General features: G+C 36.9%; 1 protein-coding gene across 1 annotated transcript in view; it reads left to right on the forward strand.

Moving 5' to 3' along the window:
* EXT2 (exostosin glycosyltransferase 2) overlaps positions 1-18558 on the forward strand; it is a 75775-nt gene that overhangs the window by 36739 nt on the left and 20478 nt on the right. The window contains exon 9 of the mRNA XM_027719588.2: positions 9489-9678. Coding sequence (XP_027575389.1) covers positions 9489-9678 — 190 coding nt within the window. The remainder of the gene's footprint in view (positions 1-9488; positions 9679-18558) is intronic.

Here is an 18558-nt window from a genome sequence, read left to right on the forward strand (position 1 = left end):
AAGGTATGTGCTATGAAACTTGGTAATAATTTTGTGTATGTGAATTTGTGTGTATATGTCCTGTGCTGGTAACTTGCACAGATGAAGCTAATATATTTTATGACAGCTGGCAAAATAACTAGCAGTTCGTTTCATGTCCTGGCACTGAAATGCAAACTTTTAACTTTTGCTGTTGCACACACTAAATTGCTTCCTTGTTTATATATTTATTTATTTTTCCTGTATGCATACATACACACATTTCTTTATTTCTGTTGAATTTAGGGAGTTTCTACTTAAAAATGTATGACCGCAGAGAAAATAGTCAGTGGAAATGCTGCAGATCTTAAACAATCTGCAAGGATCTTTTATGTCATTATGTTGAAATAGCTAATTATTCCTATGCTTACAATTTTCTCCATGTTATTTCTTAATAATTTCTCTTATACAGAAACTGATGATCAAAGTTTTACTGGGGGGTTTTTTTGCCTTTTTTTTTTTTTGTATGTTTGTTTGGTTTGGTGTTCTGTTTTGGTTTTTGTTTGGGTTTTTGTTTTTGTTTTTTGGTTGGTTGGTTGGTTGGTTTTTTTTTTTTTTTTTTTTTAAAGTTTCACTGACTGAACCCACCTCTGTTAAGAAAATACACTGGAGTATTAATTAACCTTTTGCACCAAGCAGCTGGTTCTGATTTTTTATTGTATAAAAGCCTGTAGATGTTTTTGACTCATAATCAGTTAATTTTCTCTGTGTCAAAATACAAAAAATAGTTTTGTTTTACTAAGAAAACCAAAACTTGGTAACTGTCTTGCTTTATGATGGTTTAGAGGGAGTTTCTCTGAAAGCTGGGTAGGAGTGCTTCCAGGAGTAACACAGTAAAGCTGTGTTACTTTAAACTCTTCAGGCTGATGGGTGTGAACAGTTGCTGACAAAGAGTTAGAAGCTCATTGCTGAGTTTCAGGAGTTGATTTTTCATTGCCTTAATAATCTCCTGTTGTCATTGCTTGGAGAGGGAATGTGGCCCTTGTCAGTATTTAAGGACGAAATTAATCTGCACAAAATGTACTCCACAAGAAGGGGATCAGAGTATCTTAACACCTTTAGATTATGCTAGCAAAACCAAGCACCTTTAAATGGCTAGTAAAATGAAGAAAATGGCTAAAGAATCACTCACTTTTTAAAGGGAATGCAAAAATGTCTTCTCCTGGGTGCTCTCCTGTGCTTATTTTTTTAAATAACTGTACTAGTCAGAATTCCACAGTTGGTGTCTGCTTGTTAGGGGAACAATGATCCACTTGATCCTGAGTGTGTTTCTCATCTAAGTTCCTGCCTAATATCCACTCATAGCACTGTTACAATTTCTAGTAAGCCTGGATGAAACATTATACTTGGAAAGAAGGTAGGTATGTACTTTTGAGGTAGCAGAAGATGGCAACTGTATCCTCTAACTCTGATAAGATGACAAAGTAACTAAAGATGGCTTGAATGTGCTTTTGATTTACGAGAATATTGCTGTATTCTTCTCTAAATAAACTCCATGACCGAAGCTTTTAAAGCAAATCATTTCAGGTCAGCCTCGGGGCCAGGATATAGCTAACTGTTAAAATGAAGCACCTGCAAGCTGACATTAATATCACGGTGAAAAGTGTGAGTAAGTGAGCGTTGTAAATTCTTATGTTACTGGTCAGAACTAACCTCCAAAACTTGCTGTGTGTATTCTGCCTTTGAACTCAGCTGACTCAGCATCGAGTTCCTTTAGCTCTTCTTATTGTTCCTTGTGCTGTTGTGGTCAGTAGGGACTAAGTGCAGTGCTCTTCTGTATGCTCTTGTTCCTGTTACGTGGTTTAGATAGGAACACAAAGGTGCAGAAAGAATATGTAGAAGCTGCAGGCACATTAGCAGAAGGTGCGGAGGTGGAATCACTGTTTTAAGGCAAGGGGCTTACTGAAATTAGCCAGAGATTTCTTTAATCAGTACAAGATTGTTAATAGGGCTCAGATCCCTGTGCTCTGAATAGTGATGTTTTGAAAATGAGAGCATGGATTTGCTTATGGAATATTTATACGGAAAATGCCAACTTTATAAACTTACTTACTAGGACTTGCTAGGGTTTGTAAACTTACTTGTTAGGACAAATTCACCTTTCTAACAGAAAGAAGATCTTGCTGTGCAAGATTATTATGCAGAGAATACTTAGAAAGAATCCTTGGCCATGGTTGCTTGCCTGCCTGTCTCCTTGGTTTAAGATTTCTTTTTCTTTGTGTGCTTATAGGGGTTAATTTTGTTTAATATGTCACTAGGATCCTGAGAAGTAACAGAAAAAGAGTTTGGTAAAATGTTCTGATTACTAGTTGTTTTGTTGCTCAATTGTTACAGCTACTTCAGGTGTTAGATAAAGCAGTATAACCATTATTTCTACAATTAAGATAGCTCATAACTCTCCAAAGTGCACATTGTACTCCACATTTTATTGAGCTATTGCAGCCTCATGAGTTTGCTTCCAAAGTTAGATTCATCGTCTGACTTCAGTCTATTTTCTATGATTTTGTGTAGTTCTGCCATTTAGCATTTTGATGATAGTATTGTAGAATAGATTTTATTTTGAGTTAGCAAATACTTAGCAGATTGCAGCCTGTAAATATGCTGGATAAAAGATTTTTAGAGGCCTTAAGTATTCAATTAAGTAAGTTGTAACAGCAGCACCTATGAAAAAAAGCTGCATCTTTCACAAAAGGTTTCCACAAGTTTGTTGTCACTTGCAAAGTAGGACTGATAGGCTTCTCTTTGCTTTTTTTTGAATTTTGATACTTCAGATTAGGAATTAAGACATATCTGCAAAGTTACTAATGATTACATTCCCTTTACCACAAAATTGCATTGATTTTTGGACAGTCAGCATGAAAGTGATACTCACTTAAAATCAGTGAGGCATGCTCATGGATAGATCTGCACATAAATAAACCTTATTCCTGTTCCTCATATATTTCTCAAGTCTCAACACAAATAAGCACCAGCCTATTTGTGTTGAGTCTGTAGTTTCCCTGAACACTTTAAACCACTATCAATAGGTACTGCTGCCCAAAGAAGCAATCCTGCACTCTTCTACGGTTGGATATTTTCCCTTTTAATGTGCTACCTTCTTTTTGATTTTTCTAATTCACTTCTGATGAATTAGCCAAAATAATTTTCCTCATATAAAACTTATCAGGCAAAATTAAAAAGAAAAAAAGGAGTGGGGTGTGGTGTAAGGGAGGGAGTGGGTAGCTGGAAGGCTGCTTTTCTTGGCATTAGTTAGACTTATATTGGCTCAAAATATTAGTGAGACTGTTGCCTGAGTATCTTCACTGAAGTGTGGATACAGCAGCAGTACAGGAGGGTGTTTTTCCAGGAGGGAGTATAAGGTACACAGAAGGTGAATGCATATAGGTTTAAATCCATACTTAGTACGTTGCACTGGGGAGGTGATCCAAGCACATTTATGTGTTTGTATGGGTTGACTGAAAACTGTTGGCCTTTCTAAAGAAAAAAAAAAAGTTACAAAGTGGATTATTTTTCTACTCATTCACTGTCCTGTTGAGGAAATGGAAAACTAGTAGCATATAACATGCTAATATGTTATGGAATAGTACTTTGAATAAAAATGCACTATATTTCCTCCTTTTAATGAAGAGGAGCAAATGATACTTTTGGGGCCTGAAATTCATTCCTGGACCATTTGAGTCCTTTATATGTCAGACAGTCTTTTGCTACAAGCATGAGAGTTTAATGTCTTTTGTATTTTTTGGGCTAGCCATTATCCACTAGGCAGAGGCAGTCAGTTATGTTCAAGTAGGCCAGAAAATGACCAGTTCTATGGTGTGCATTTTGATGGTTACCAGTTTGGGCTGGATTAGCAATAATGACTTACGTTTGAGATGTGATCTGTTATCTTCAATTAAGTACTTTGTTATGTTCTAGTAGAGGTAAATTACTTCCTCACTTGTGCTTCTTTGAAGATAATTTAAATTCTCCTCTCTGTCTCACACCTTGCTAACGTATATGGGTTTCTGAAAAATGAGTATGACAGGGTTTTTCCAGATTTCTTCAGTTGCTTTTATTGAAATTCTTTCACGCCTGATTATAATATATATCTATGAAATATTAGAGTTGTTTTTTTTTTTTTTTTGTCAGGGGCTGCTTTTGAGCTATAACCTTGGATGATACAGAACAGAGTTTAATAATCACTTGAGAATATCGGTATGCTGAACAATAAACATACCAGATTTAATTTCTTCCAGCGAGGCAGAAAACAGCACAGTCATTGGTTTAAACTAAAATAGCAAAATTAACTTAGTGCCAAAAGTGCCATTCATTTAGCAAAGCCTAAATAGAATGTTCATTTACAGAATAGTTTGTGGGTTCTGCCAATTACCAGGCACTTGACACTTGTAAAAAAATTAGACTATTCCCAACCTCTTTGACTAGTATTTTCCAGCCCTCAGTTTCCAGATAATGCCACTGTTACAACTGTACTTCCATCCTAGTACCATTTGTCATTTTCAAAGCATTAAGCAAATATTAACATACACTTTTTTATTTATCTGTAAATGAGAACAAGCTAGCACCTTTCTGGGCAGTGCACATCTGGTATTTTTTCCATTGAACAATATTAGATTTCTGTTTCTGCTGCATTTCCAGCTGCTTTATGTGATGGTTTGAATCAACTGGATGAAATTTTGCTGTATTTATCATGTTAGAAGATAGGTATTCTTTTTATATTAAATAAATTTCGCTTTATTGATGGTTTTTAGATGATGATATTATGGATAAGTTGAGTATACCACATGTATTTGGCTGTAAATATTGATATTTTTATGTGAGTGGGGAACATGATCTAACAGTTGGTTCCTTAACTTACCTGCCCAGAGATTAGGATTCTTTTTTTACACAGTGGATTATTCTACAGTATGTAGAAACTCCTGTGTGTCTTGTGGCTAATTTTTTTTTGGAGGAGGGTTTATGATCTTCATCAAAACATGAAATGTTGGCCCCTGCAACTTGGTTTGTGATTCTGTTGAGCGTAAGCACTGAGGTTGGCTCTGGACAAGTAGAGGGGGTTAATTCCTTTGGTTTTGCCCTATGACCACTTGAGGATGGGAAGCATGATGAAATACTTTCTCAAAGTATTCAATAGGAACTTACCATAAATAATTGGGGAAAAATAGAATAAATCAAGGCTTTTTTTGGTCTGGTAATTCATAATTGAAACCACATTGAGGTTAGATTGATATTAAGAACAACCCTGAAAAAGCCTTAACTGCTGTGTCAGGGGATATATCTCTGTTTTGCTTAGATGTATAGAAGAACTGCTTAACTACTAAGTTCAACACACTGCTATCCTTACCTCTGTGCTTTTAAAAGACAGTGAGCTGTTGTTCAGACTGTGTGGTTTCGCTAATATTTGGTTTATAACAAGCTATCCAGGTGTTGAAAATAAAATACGCAGGAAGGAAAGCCCACTGTCTCGTTCATGGGAGCAGTGACATTTTATTCTTCTTAAGTGCTGTTGCTGAGTTTTTCCACTAAGTGATATCTGGGAAGTTCTTGATTCTTCTTTAAAATGGAACATCTTACATAGCCTTGTTTTCCTATAGACCATTCTGTGATGCAGTTTGTGGAAGGAGTCTGCTATATCTTTCTGCAGGTCTTTCAGTGGTGAACACCCAAATCAGAGGTTTTGGGATGGGACTGAATCAAAGTTGTGTCTGATATTTTCCCAGTATCTTTGAGGCTCTGTAGCATTTTTGTGTTAGGATTGTCCATTTCTCAGTCTGGTTGTGCTCACTGATGTCCTGAAGCCCCCACCTATCTCCCTTCTGTATCTTGCTAAGAGTGGTCTGTTAAAAACTTCTCTGCCAAGTTAAACCTGAAGACTCCACATCGAGTCCAGTCTGAGCCTCCCACATAATGAGAATTTAGCACCCTTGATACCTTCTCCTTAATGTATTAACTTTTCCTGAAGTAGAATCAGGTTGTTTTTAATGACCAAAGGGGAGGACAGTATTTGATCTATCTATAATTAAGGAAGGTGCCTTGTTGCTAAGGCATTATTATACATGCACACTTGTAGAAAGCATGCACAGGACAGATGCAGCAGTCTGAATCCTTACATGTAGACATAACCATTCCTGACTTCTCCTCTCTCCCTAACTTCAGGCTATTCCTAAATTCTCATTGTCACTCAGGTCCCACTGCTTCGGATTTTCATATGAACTGCAAAAGGCTGTCAGGCAACTGAGACTGTGAGACTTAAGTGACATGAAATTACTCATAGGAAACTGGCATTTGAACTTGATCCTTTTTGCCCATAAAAATGATTCACAGAAAGTGACCTATTAATCTTGGATTAATTATCCTGGCTCTTCTAATGATATTAGCTGGGAGGGCGATACTGAAGGGCTGTCTTATCCATAGCTGAGTGTCAGCACTTTGTCAAAGAAAGGTGATGGATGATCAATCTACTGTTGCTGTTTGCTCTCCTCTTTGAGAGTGAAAGTTCCTGTGAATTTCCATCAAGAATGTTAATAAAAATGAGAACAGGCACCACTTGGTTGCTTGAACAGTTACTGAGAGAACCCATCCCTATGTCATTAACCATTTCATGCTTTGCTACCATAATGGACATTTAATTAGGTTGCTGTTGAATTAATTGCCTGTATGGTTTGCTTTTCCCAAGCAGAAATCTGGAAGACTTTAGCAAATTATGGAGGCTTGAATTTGCCCGATTTCCTGCAGAAAGTGGGGTCAATAGGTCTCAGACTGTAGACACACTCTTCAGGCAGGCAGCAGGGGGTTGGCTCTTAATGGCACTTGAGAGATGGTTAATTGCCTTTTTGAAATGCTTTTCTCAAACGAGAGGCATTTTCTAAAACGAGAGGCATGGTTCTCCCATCCATTAGTGTGTGTCTACAGGTTTTTCCCTCCCTCCATCGTCCTTTAGTAGGTGCATGAGCAAAATCACCTCAAAAATCGACTTAGTTTTCCTAAGTTATGACCAGCAGGGGAGAATTTTCAAGCCTTTCTGAAAGTAGTAAAAGTTGGGATTTAAGTAACGTACCTAAAACTTAAGTTTTTAAGAGAAATAATGACCATTTTAGGTACATATGCATGTGCTTGCACACATATGCATGTGCTTGTATATGTATTTTTTTCTGTAAGTACCTAAAATAGTCTTAGATGATGGAAAAGAAATAATCCTTTTCAAAAGATATTATATCAAGCAATTTGTTAGGAAGTGCTGTGGACATAGAAAAGGTTTCTAGAAAAACTTCAAATGGGAGCCATTAATCAAGGTAGCAATTCTCACCCATAAGTAATAAATAAAACATTGTCCATAGATTGCTCTACTAGTTATTTCTTCTTGTAGGGCAGAAACATAATATTTTCTTGGCATTCTGATTATGATGTTAAACCTCTGTTTCAAGTATTAATCAAAAGAGATTTCTAAAAGTTGTTTCAAGAAGCTGCTTGACATTACCAGGGTCATTTGGATAATAGCAGTCTTGGGGTGGGGGTTGTGTGGAAACAAGTCTGTAGTAAAGCTTTAATGAGGTGAATTACACTGGTAACATTTAGATTGTGATTTGCTGCAGGAATTGAAGCTGCAGCAAAATGAGAGGGTGGTCTCTGTCTGCCACCAGTCATCTTGCACAATTAACAAAGTATGTACAAAAGCTTTCATTTTAGAAAATGTAATAATCTGAAAGCAGATTTGTCTCTGTACATATGAGTTGCTGAAGTAATGGATGTATCTTTTCTGAATTACTAACTGTAGTCCTCTGCTGTCACAGGTAGCCATGTCCCTTTCATGAACCCAAGTTCCATATTGTACTGTTACTATTTCTACATTATCCTATTATTCCGTTGGGTAAAAACTAGAGCTTCATGTTTTCCATTAGGAACCTCACAAACGGTTTAAGTTGAATGCAGCTTATACCAGTCCTGATAAACTATGTGTAGCTGAAGGCCAGTCTGTCTTTCTAACTATTTCAGGAAGTCTGAACATACTACTCCTAGTGACAGATCCTTGCCTGGAACATACCCTTAGACCATCCTGGACCAAACAGTGTCCCAATTCTGTGCTTGACTTTCCCACCTCACATATTTATCCCTACTTCAGTTTTGATTTGTTCATAGAAGGAAATCATATTCACATCATATTTTTTTCTCCTTTTCCAAAATAGTCAAAATGTTATTATGTCTTTGAGTAAATAAGCTCTCTATTCTCTTCATCCTTGAAGTTATTCTAGTTAGAGGTGTCTAACCATTAAACATGGGAAGGTGATTTTTGGGTGTATAAAGTAACCACAGACTAAATAGCAAACCAGAAAATTGCAAAGTTTACTTCTTGCAAATATGAGCTGATAACTTTGAATCTGTAAAACTTTCTTCCTGATACAAGCAAGCTTATGGTATGAGTTTAGCTGGAGATTTTCACAGTATTTCTGTAAACTGCTGGCAGTTACTAACTTCTTCTGAGTGTTCATAGTTTTTACAGGCTAGGATTCAAAACTTCCCTGCAAAACAGCATCACTAAGTTTCTGCTTTCCCAAAGGGTCTGGTTTTTCCCTTTGCTTCTCAGTCCGACCCCTGCTTGGAATGTCAGTTGGACTGCAAAAGTCGAAACTAAAATGCTGGTGCCCTCATTCTTGTCAAATGGTCCCTTCGTGCTTCCTCCCCCACGTTGTCAGCTCCAAAGGAGGTTGGCACATTCAGTGAGAATTTAGCTGTCTGTCTTGTCTTTTGCCAACTGGGCTGGCTTCCTTATGCTGAGAGTGTATTGAAGTAAGACCTTTAAAGTCTTAAAAGGGAAGCCCTAGTTAAAATTCACAAGAAGCAGATAACTCTCTGAAATTCATCTTTGCATCTCATGCCTTGTTTTATTTATTTATTTATTTAATGTAATAGATTGAGTTTTTCCACCATGGAACAAACTCAGCTTTGTAGAAGCTAGTACATTATTCCACTTCATGCCTGCTTTTGCCCTTTTTGCTTGGGTGCACATTTTGTACCAGGTTTATTGTTTTGTTGCTTTGGTTTTGTCATTAATGCTTTTTCACTTCTGAAATTGTAGTTCTGATTAAGTTTCTCTTTATTGAGTCCTGACTGTAAATATAGGTGTCTTGAAATAGTGATTGGTAAATGACAATAGAGTCATGCCAGCTGGGTTTAGAATTTACCTTGGTTTTCCGTTTCCACAAATCTATCTGCCTCTTCCACTTTGTTTTTTACCGAAACCCTTACTTCTTTTCAATGTTACAGCTAGGCAAAAATGAAAATTGAATTAAGAAAGAGATTGGAATAAAGGTTTTGAGAAATTTCTGAAGTCCACTGTTGTCAGAATTGGAGAGTCAACCTGCCTGGTCTGAGCAAATTCCAATCTGATGGTTTGGTCCTGGCTATATAAATTACTCCCTACTGTGAAAAGTCACTTTAATCAAATTGTTTTTCTGTTTTCTTGTTTTCCTTCACAGAAATGGAGCAGTGTGAGCAACCCACTCTTCCTTCCACTGATCCCACCTCAGTCCCAAGGTTTCACAGCCGTAGTTCTGACCTATGACCGAGTGGAGAGCCTTTTCCGAGTCATCACAGAGGTGTCTAAAGTGCCTAGTCTATCAAAATTGTTAGTTGTCTGGAACAACCAGAATAAGAATCCACCAGAAGGTAAGACCTTGTGGTAGGTGCAGTGGAGGAAGGTGAAAGGGGGTATAGCACCTGTTGCAGAATGACTTCTTTTCTACTTCATTAGTATTTGAGGAGTATTTCATGGTTCTTTCAAAATAATACATTTGAATTTTTTTGTGGCAATGTTTTTGAAAGTGAAATGAGAAAAACCGAAGTAGATGACAAGAAAAAAGCATACCAGTGGTTGTGACTGCTAACTTCTGAATCAAAAGTAGCAAATACTATAGTTACAGAAACATTTCTGTCCTAGCTTTTTTGAGGGGAGTGGTAAGGAGAGGCCTATCTTTGATTTGTCAGTACTTGGTTTTATTTCTCTGTAGACAGTCTCTTGTCACAGTGTACATACTACTGCTGCTGGACCATTTTCTACAACAAATGTGGTTCAAAGCAGCAAAGTAGTTTGAATGCTTGGAGCTATGAAATAAGTGAATATTTTGACTGGTGAAATGAAAACTTGGGACACGTTGGGTGTCTAAAAAGGAATTCCCACACCACCAGAATATCTTGTGAAAATGCTACTCCTTGCCCAGTAAGACAACAGATGCTGTCTTAAAATGTTTCTGTTTCTAACATGTATGATATACTATGTTGCTCTTCATAGTGTTTGAGTGAATCTGGTGACATCGGCATGATATTAATTTTTTTGAATTCATGCTTATTTTAAAATGAGGGCACATTCATGGACATTTTCCCAAATTATCTAAATGTATAGATTTTTGGAAGAAAATTTGGTTTCAAAGATATATTAATGACTCCAATGTGAACTCAGTGCTGTAAATTTCTCAATGAATTTGTTTAAATTTCAGTAGCTGAAGCGTGCTTTGTCAGCCTGGCATACTGCTGTATTGTATTCCCTCATGCCAGGACCTCAGTCTCAGGCTGCCCAGTCCTCACAGCTTGCTGCCTACATTTTCAAACCCAAGAACCTAAACCCCTGTTTTTCTGACTCCTTCCGTGCAACCCCACTGCATGCTCCATGGCTGCTCTGTGTTTGACCAACTTCCTTCTTTCCCAGCCCTGGGCCACCTGCCTCATGAGGACATGCTGCTCCTGGTCTTCTCCCAGGTCCTCAGCTGGAAACATAAGTCCTGACATTGCTGAATTCCATTAGGAAATCACCATGAAGTAAATGGGAGGCATTGCCCCGTGTAAAGGAAGGTAGCTAGGCTTGGCCTTTGGTAGTCCTCTCCAGTGCTAGACAGACACTCCAACGCTACTAATTTTATTTCCATGCTTATTGCTTCCTAGGATGACCTTCTTCCAGATTCTGAACGCTAGTACTCAAATCCTGAGCACTGTGCTAGGCAATTAGAGCCTCCTCTTGTCATTCTGGATTAAATACTGTAGATAGAGTAGCTGTATATGAGCCTGGTTCTCATATGCTGTACATATGAATCTGTCATTCTCATCTGAAAATGTGGTGATTTTGTGGGACAAGAAATGTTGCCTTCTAGGAATACATGTTCAAAAAAATGCTGTGTTGTGGATTCTTCTGTCTTCTGTAGTGTTAGGACTCCTCGCTTTGTAATTCTCTTTTCAGAGGCTTCAGTTGCTGCAGCATTCTACTGTTCACTTAGCTATTCTGCGTAGCAGCAAGATACAATGTAAAGATAAATCCCTGACCACTTGTCTCAATTTACCATCTCCTAACTACTTCTCAGAGCCAAGCCATTGCTACCATTCACTTGGCTCATTTGCCATTTTGGCAACTTGCTCACGTTTAAAGCACAGTAGTTTTATTGTTTGCTTTAAAAAGTGTTTTGTAATACTGCTATGCTAAATACCTTTAGTTTAGTGGGTTTTTAAATGTTTTACAGCCCTTTAGAGTAAAAATTGTTGCATATAAATTGATAACAACTGGAATTTTTGCAGTAAGAAGTTCTTTTCTAGAAGCAAAAAGGCTTAGTGCTATATTTAGTTATGTGATCACTGAATGCAGGTGGATTTGACCCAAATGAATTATTTCCACATTTCCCTTGAGTCTGAGATAAAGAAGAGTTGAAGTAAATAGATCATTAGAATGACATTTTCTTTTAAATCATTGTATTAATCTTGAAAGTTAAAGTGTGTTTAATTTTTAAATTAAAGTGTGTTTAATTCTGCCTCTATTACTGCTAAGTCATAAACTGGTTAAAAAAAATAAAAAAGCCTTTGACTGTAGAGCTTAAAATTGTGGATTCAAGAGCACAGTTGAAAGCATAGGCAGTTTTGTCCTTGTATTAGCCTAAGCATTGCATTAAAGCGAATAACTATTTGTTTCTAGTGTCCCTTATCCCTTTATTGCTGTTACAACCATTGTAATCTCTTGGCCTATGGCTAGAGAGAGGTCAGTTTGATTAAATTACCTTGTTTTATTCCAGGTCCATGCAGAGCATTCCACTTGACTCTTCAGCCAGTCTCTTGTTCAGTCTGTCTATTAGTGATCCTAATCCTAGGACTTCAAAGCTTCTGCTGTTTATAGCCTGTTAAAGCCAGGAAGTTTCTGATGGATTAGAACAAGGAATGAGTTTGAAGTTTGTAATGTGCACCACTGTCACTGGTAAAATCTGGTTTATTACCCTACAGTAGTATCTGCACTTTTATGGCTATTCTCTTTTAATTGGTTGTAGTAAAGCAGAGGTGCTTAACCTTCTAGAGCATCAAATGCTGTATTTCTTGGTCCTTTCCATGTAAGGGACATGTTTCAGTACATAGGCAGATCTTGGCTTTTGTCGTTGCAACCCTTTGTGTGTTTACTTTGTTTTTTCATGTGTAAATATGAGGGCTGGGTGAAGAGCATCCAAATTGCTTTCCTTAGAGAGTATGTACACTAAATTGAGAACTGGATTTAAGTTTCCACAAGTGACATGTGGCTGCTCCTTTCTTTCCTCTATCAACACCAGAAAAATATCAAAGCAATATGTATTGGAAATAGAAGGAATCTGCCCCTAGGAATGGAAAGTTTTGAAGTACATGCAAATTCTAAAAAGAATGTTGGTCTTTCATTTTGGGGGGTTTGTTTGTGGTTTTATTTGTTTGTGTTTTGGTGGTTTTGTTTTTGTTTGTTTGTTTGTTTGTTTTAGTAAATGCTATGTACTTGCAAAAATGCCTTTACATAATGAAACTCATGACTTAGGAGGAAAACAGAATAAAAATTAAAGACTCTAATTATTGTACAAAGTTTAAGATCACAGAATCACAGAATGGATAAGGTTGGAAGAGGCCACAGTGGGTCATCTGGTTCAACCTCCCTGCTCAGGTAGAGTCATCCTATGGCACAGAATTGCATCCAGAAAAAAGAGATGCTGTACCCCTCAACAAATGCAATATTCCATAAGATAAAACCCCTTTTTTACTTGTCCTCAGCATTTAGTAAAGTGTAAGTGAAAAGATGTATTTGTCAGCATGACCTGCAAATGAAGTAATGGTGATAGTTTGTCAGATGAATGAAAAGATGGAACTGTGGTCACTCTGCCATCAGTACTGCTGAGCATCCCTCAGGACAGGTAAGGGGCTGTAGCTGAGCTTGCCTGCTGTGCTGTGTAGTGGTAACAGGTGTGGGGGGTGTGCAAGGTGTGTGGAAACAAACTCCTTGCAAACCTAGGCCCATCAGGACAGATGCAGCTCTGATACAACTGACAAATTTTTGGTCCTATTGGCCGATAAAAAAGTAAGCAGGTAAGAGGGGAATGGATTAGTTGAACACTTGACTGAAAAATTTTCAACCAAATAGCATATAAAAATGCAAAGTTGGAGATCTACATGTATGTGGGCTGGACATCAGTAGCACTGTTTTTCCCTTTGTCTTGTGAGTTTGCAAGGATCACTCTTGTAACTTAGCATGTTTGAGAGCTGTCTTGTGCAAGTCTGAACTTATTGTTCTGTGTTTTCTTTAGGATCAGTGAAAAGAAACAACGCAAATCTATGAGCAACACAAATGTCTTGTGCAAACATTTTGAAGTTTACAGAGTGTTTTTGGTGGTAAAAATATTGAATCCTATATAGGTGAAATAGCAGAGAAAAAATATCACACACAATAATGATTCTAATCTGGAACCTTTAAACTTTATAGTTTCAGCCTGTTCATCTTAAGTATTCTCTGGATTTAGAGAATGTGATCTCTGCTCTGTGTCTTCGGCTGAGTTTTGCATATTTTCTCTGCCATGCATTGTGTGCAAGAAGCCCATCAATCCAGCAGTAATGTCAGTAGGCCCATGACTGTGTGGGTAATACTAATAAAAATATTAAAAGCTTTGAAATATTACAGAGAAAAAAAACAATTTTTTTTTCCTCACTTGCTCTACATCAATTAAAATAAACATTGTGGTCCAAGTGCCTGGTGCTGGGAATATTTGTATAGAAATTATGGTTTTCTCCATCAGCCAAATACTTTTGTCCTTTCATTTGTATTTTTCTAAATTGCTAGTTCTGAAATTCAAGAAAATAATCTGTGATAGAAATTTCCACCAACGTCATCACATTTGTTTCAGACAAGTGAATAAAACATTTTGTCTACCCATAAATTGTATTAAAATGTATAAATGCATTACTGTTAGTAAACACGCAACAAGCTACAAATCACATGTGGTAGCTTGATTCCTTTGTAGGTTCAGTTTTATAAAAATTAAAAGTATATTTTAAGGAATGTGTCCTTCCTATCTCGTTGTGTTGGTAGTGGTTCCTGACACTAAGTTGCTGACAAACTTGTAGTAAGATACAGACTATAAGGCTTATGATATTACTGAAATAATAATATTTGTATTTCTATTTTATGCTACTAATAGGCAACATTGATATAAACAGTTGGGGATAAGGAAACTGAGTATCCTTTGGATTACTATATCTTAAGGAAGCATTAACTTTAAAATAAAAATCTTCAGTGGCAGGTTTGGTTTTTTTCTGCATAGTGAGCCTTTAGTAGTCAACACTGATAGGAATTTTTTTAACTTCTCTTTAAGTTTTGAATTAATTTGGCTTCTTGATGATGGATTTAATGCCATTTTCCTTGGTTAGCTAGAGAACTAATTCATGATGGTTTTAGTGTCCCGTAAGTCATCTTACAAACATTTTGCAATATTATTTCCTAAGAAAGTCTATAAAGTTAGCCTAATAAACCCATCTTAACAAAACTGGGCCCCAAATAGTGTCCTAGAAACAAATATTCTATTTTAATATATACAAGAGAAATTCTGTGCATTTCTGTAGAACAATATAATCACTGTAATGTAGGTAGAAAGCAACTGTTTTGAACTCTGGACAGACTTTTTCACTCAGCCGTTATGGAAAGAATTCTGGTAATGAATAGAGGTAACATGCTTGATGTTGTTGTTTCTGACAGTTTTTTGAAACTTCAGATTCCAGCTAAGTTCTACCATTCAGTATTAGAATTATTATGAAAAAGTACTTAGTAGGCTTCGTCAAGAATGTTCAATTCATTGCATCCACACAGACTACTGTAGACCACTTAGAATGAGCATCGGATAAGAGGTTGTACAAAAGATTAGGTATGAAAATTGAGTGTGGTGTATGGGATTCTGTGCAACTGCAGGTACATACAGCATGTTTAGAGAGGTTTTGTGCCAGTTTATTATTGATCTTAGTCTACCTTGCACAACTTCTGTAAAGGTTTTTCCTTTTTATATTTCTAGGTGGGCTCCTTAGAAGTTTTGGGAAGTAAGAGCATACTGTGAATTAATACTCTGGAGCCAGGTTATCAGTCCTAAACAACACATATAGTTCTCTTCAAACTCCATATATCCATAGACTTCTATACACTCCAGAGAGCTTTATTTTCATAATTTACCTCTATCTTCTGCTGCATCACAGAAAGTCCTGACTGATTTTTTAGAAAATAAGGGTAGTCCCCAGTCCAAAAATATGCATTTTTATTTTTGTATGCTGAAAGGATCTCATGCCATGATGTGAGATTTCATCTGCCTTCCTATCTTGGGCTTCTTTTGTCCTTGTCATACTCTGTTAAAGGATGCAGTGCCGTCTTACTGTAAGAATAAAGCCTATGCTTTTACCTTGGTTATAACAAAGTAGTAAACTGAGAATTTCCTCCATATATGTTTTACTAGTGCTGAGATTTCTCAGAACTTTCAAAGCAGTATCTGAAAATTCAAAATGTGACATCACAGAAGTGGCAGACCCTGTTTCTGACTTCTCTTTAAAGTGCATTCCTCCTGTGTGAAAAGAAAAGTACAAATACTCTTCTTTTGTGGTCCTTTAAAATAAATATAGGCAGTTTTAACCCTCCCGATGGATTCTAAAACTTTGATTTCTGAAGTGAGTTTGTATTTTTTATTGACTTTATATTTCTTTTTAGAGTTCCTATGGCAAAGCGAATTTGTAATAATTAGATCTCTGAGTGGAGCCTGCTGTCCTTTGTGATAGTCATTTTTGCCCAGACTGCTGAAGTGGCTACCCAGGTGTCATTGAGTCATGACATCTCCCGTGCACTTCCATCTCCGCAGGGACAGCAACCTTCAATATCAAATCAGCCTCTAGGCAGCAAGTAGCCTTGTGCATTTTACATGCTGCAGAGTAACTAGTACCCTCATGTCTTATTCAAAGTTTATCCAAAATGCTTGCATTTTCTTTTCATTAGTTTAAGGCTAAATTCAGAAATATTATATTAAGTTTCTCAAAGCACAAATATTTGACAGTAACATACCCGTTGTTGAGAACTGGTCATTTTGAGAGACTTTCCAAGACCTTAGTAAATCATGTGGATTTAACAGGATTTACTGACATCCGAGATGAGTGCTGATTATAATTAGATTACATCTTCATTTTTCATACAGTTTTCATTACTTTTTCTTCTGTTACCATATTTTATGCAAGTGGCATGTCTGTTAGTAAGCTCTCAAATCATTGATTTTTCTGAAGAGCTGGAAGTTAAAAGTGTATGTGTGCTTTTTTTTCTGAATTATTATTTTTCAGTCCTAGTGACTCTTCAGTTTCAATTTTTGTTACAGTATGTTCCTTTGTTGCAGTTGGGTAGTCATTTTTTTTTAACATGCAGTAGACAGGAAAGGAAATAAAGCCTGAATAAAAGGCTACTTAACATGTATAAAATGTAAACTTTGTTGATACTTATAAATACAAATTTTTGGTATTTTTGGGATCTAGGAGGCTGCTTAAACTTATTTGATACCAATGCTGGGATTACATTTGGATAATTATAGGCAATTATCTAAAGGTCTTTAAGTAACTTGCAAACATTACACATTCTGCAGTCTTTATGAGGCAGTGATATGTGTCTTTGTTAGGTACCTGTAACTGTCTTATAAATGAGTATTTGGACATTATATGGTAAACCAGTAAGAAAGCAGTGAGTGGACTCAAGAGTACTATTTGCAGTAAACGGTTCTGGTCATTCAGTGTTACTGACTCCTGAAGTTAGGATAGCTAGTAAGCTGAAAATTTTGGAATTTCAGTGATGTCCTACTGAGCTCATAACACTATAATTGGAATCAGTGCTCTGAAACATTTTTATTGTGGCCCCAAGGAACTTGCTGTATCTCCCCAGCTGTTGGGTGACTGTGACTTCCATTGGAGTCCATCAGTAATGGGGTTGAATCCTTCCAGCTGGATACTAATCAATATTATAAGCCATTCAAGTGGTGTGGTGTTGTTTGAGCTGATGCCTCATGCCTTCTGGTAGAAGGACAAGAGGTAAGTAAAACAGGACAAGAACGTGCATACATGTGAAATACATACCACAGTATACAAGACCACACAGATAAAGGTAGATTTTACAGTCACTTTTTTAATCCCACAATAGAAACCTCAGGGTAGGAAACTGAATAAAAAATTTGCCAATTAATATCACACTATATTTCTTCTCCTTTCTTTTGGCCACCCATGCATGCCAATCCTCCTTTTTAAAGTATAGCTCCAAGAAAAACTGACTTTTGAAGACTTACTGTGGTTTGGAAATACTGCTTTGTTTTCCCCAGTGAAGCACTGTTTGGACTCTGGTGTCTTTAAAAAGTGCGCAGCTTTGTGGATTTTTGAGTGTTCTGTGAGCTGTTAAATCTGAGAGGCCCAGTGGCAATGAGGATGTGGACGTTCCTTCCCAAGAGGAAGTTTTACTTTTGCATATGGGATTGAAGCAGCTTCTCTTCTTCTCTGGTACTATCTTCCTAGTGGAACAGACTGACAGTGGAAAGAGTGCAAAACTGTCTTGGAAGACCTGATTCTTGGGTTATAATGGAATTGGAAGTGCCTGTGCATAATTATATCATGTTGAAACACATTATTTTTGATGTTGTCTGTCAGCCAGCATTCTTCAGATTCTTCTGCTGAGAACACTTCCAGAGTTTGATTACATGTTGTTGTTTAAAAACCAAAACCATTTTCTCAGGTTAGGATTTCTCTTATTTTGGTCCTTACAGTGGCTTTTTTTCATTGACACCTATTTTCATTTCCACTTTTCATTCTGAAAACACAGAAACAACTATCTTACTTCTTTGTGCTGTTTTCTGAATCTCTGTGTTTACTTTTCATGTTCTAGTAGTTTATATATGAGCTTCCTATTCTCCTCCTCATGACAGTCAACAATCTCACAGTTCATAGTTTGAGGCAGAAGGTGCTGTAAGACCATTTGGGTTGACCTTTAAGTCATGAGTCACTACATTATTTTTCTTTTCAATCCAGTGCCTTCTAACTTGTGTGCATCTTCTATAATAATACCCAGTCTTGTTGAAAGATAAGAGGTACAGAACCAGCTGCTGTCCTTGTTAACTTCTGCCGGAGGTTAACCACTCTTACTATTAAAAACGTCTTATTCTTTGAATTTGCCTGGCTTCAGTTTCCGGTCATTGTTTTTTGTTATGTCTTTCTCCAGTTTGTTGAGGATACATGGCATTTTTC

The sequence above is a fragment of the Pipra filicauda genome, unplaced genomic scaffold (genome assembly GCF_003945595.2).
Source record: "Pipra filicauda isolate LSUMZ 115617 unplaced genomic scaffold, ASM394559v2 scaffold32_size4067784_pilon, whole genome shotgun sequence".
Taxonomy (NCBI): domain Eukaryota; kingdom Metazoa; phylum Chordata; class Aves; order Passeriformes; family Pipridae; genus Pipra; species Pipra filicauda.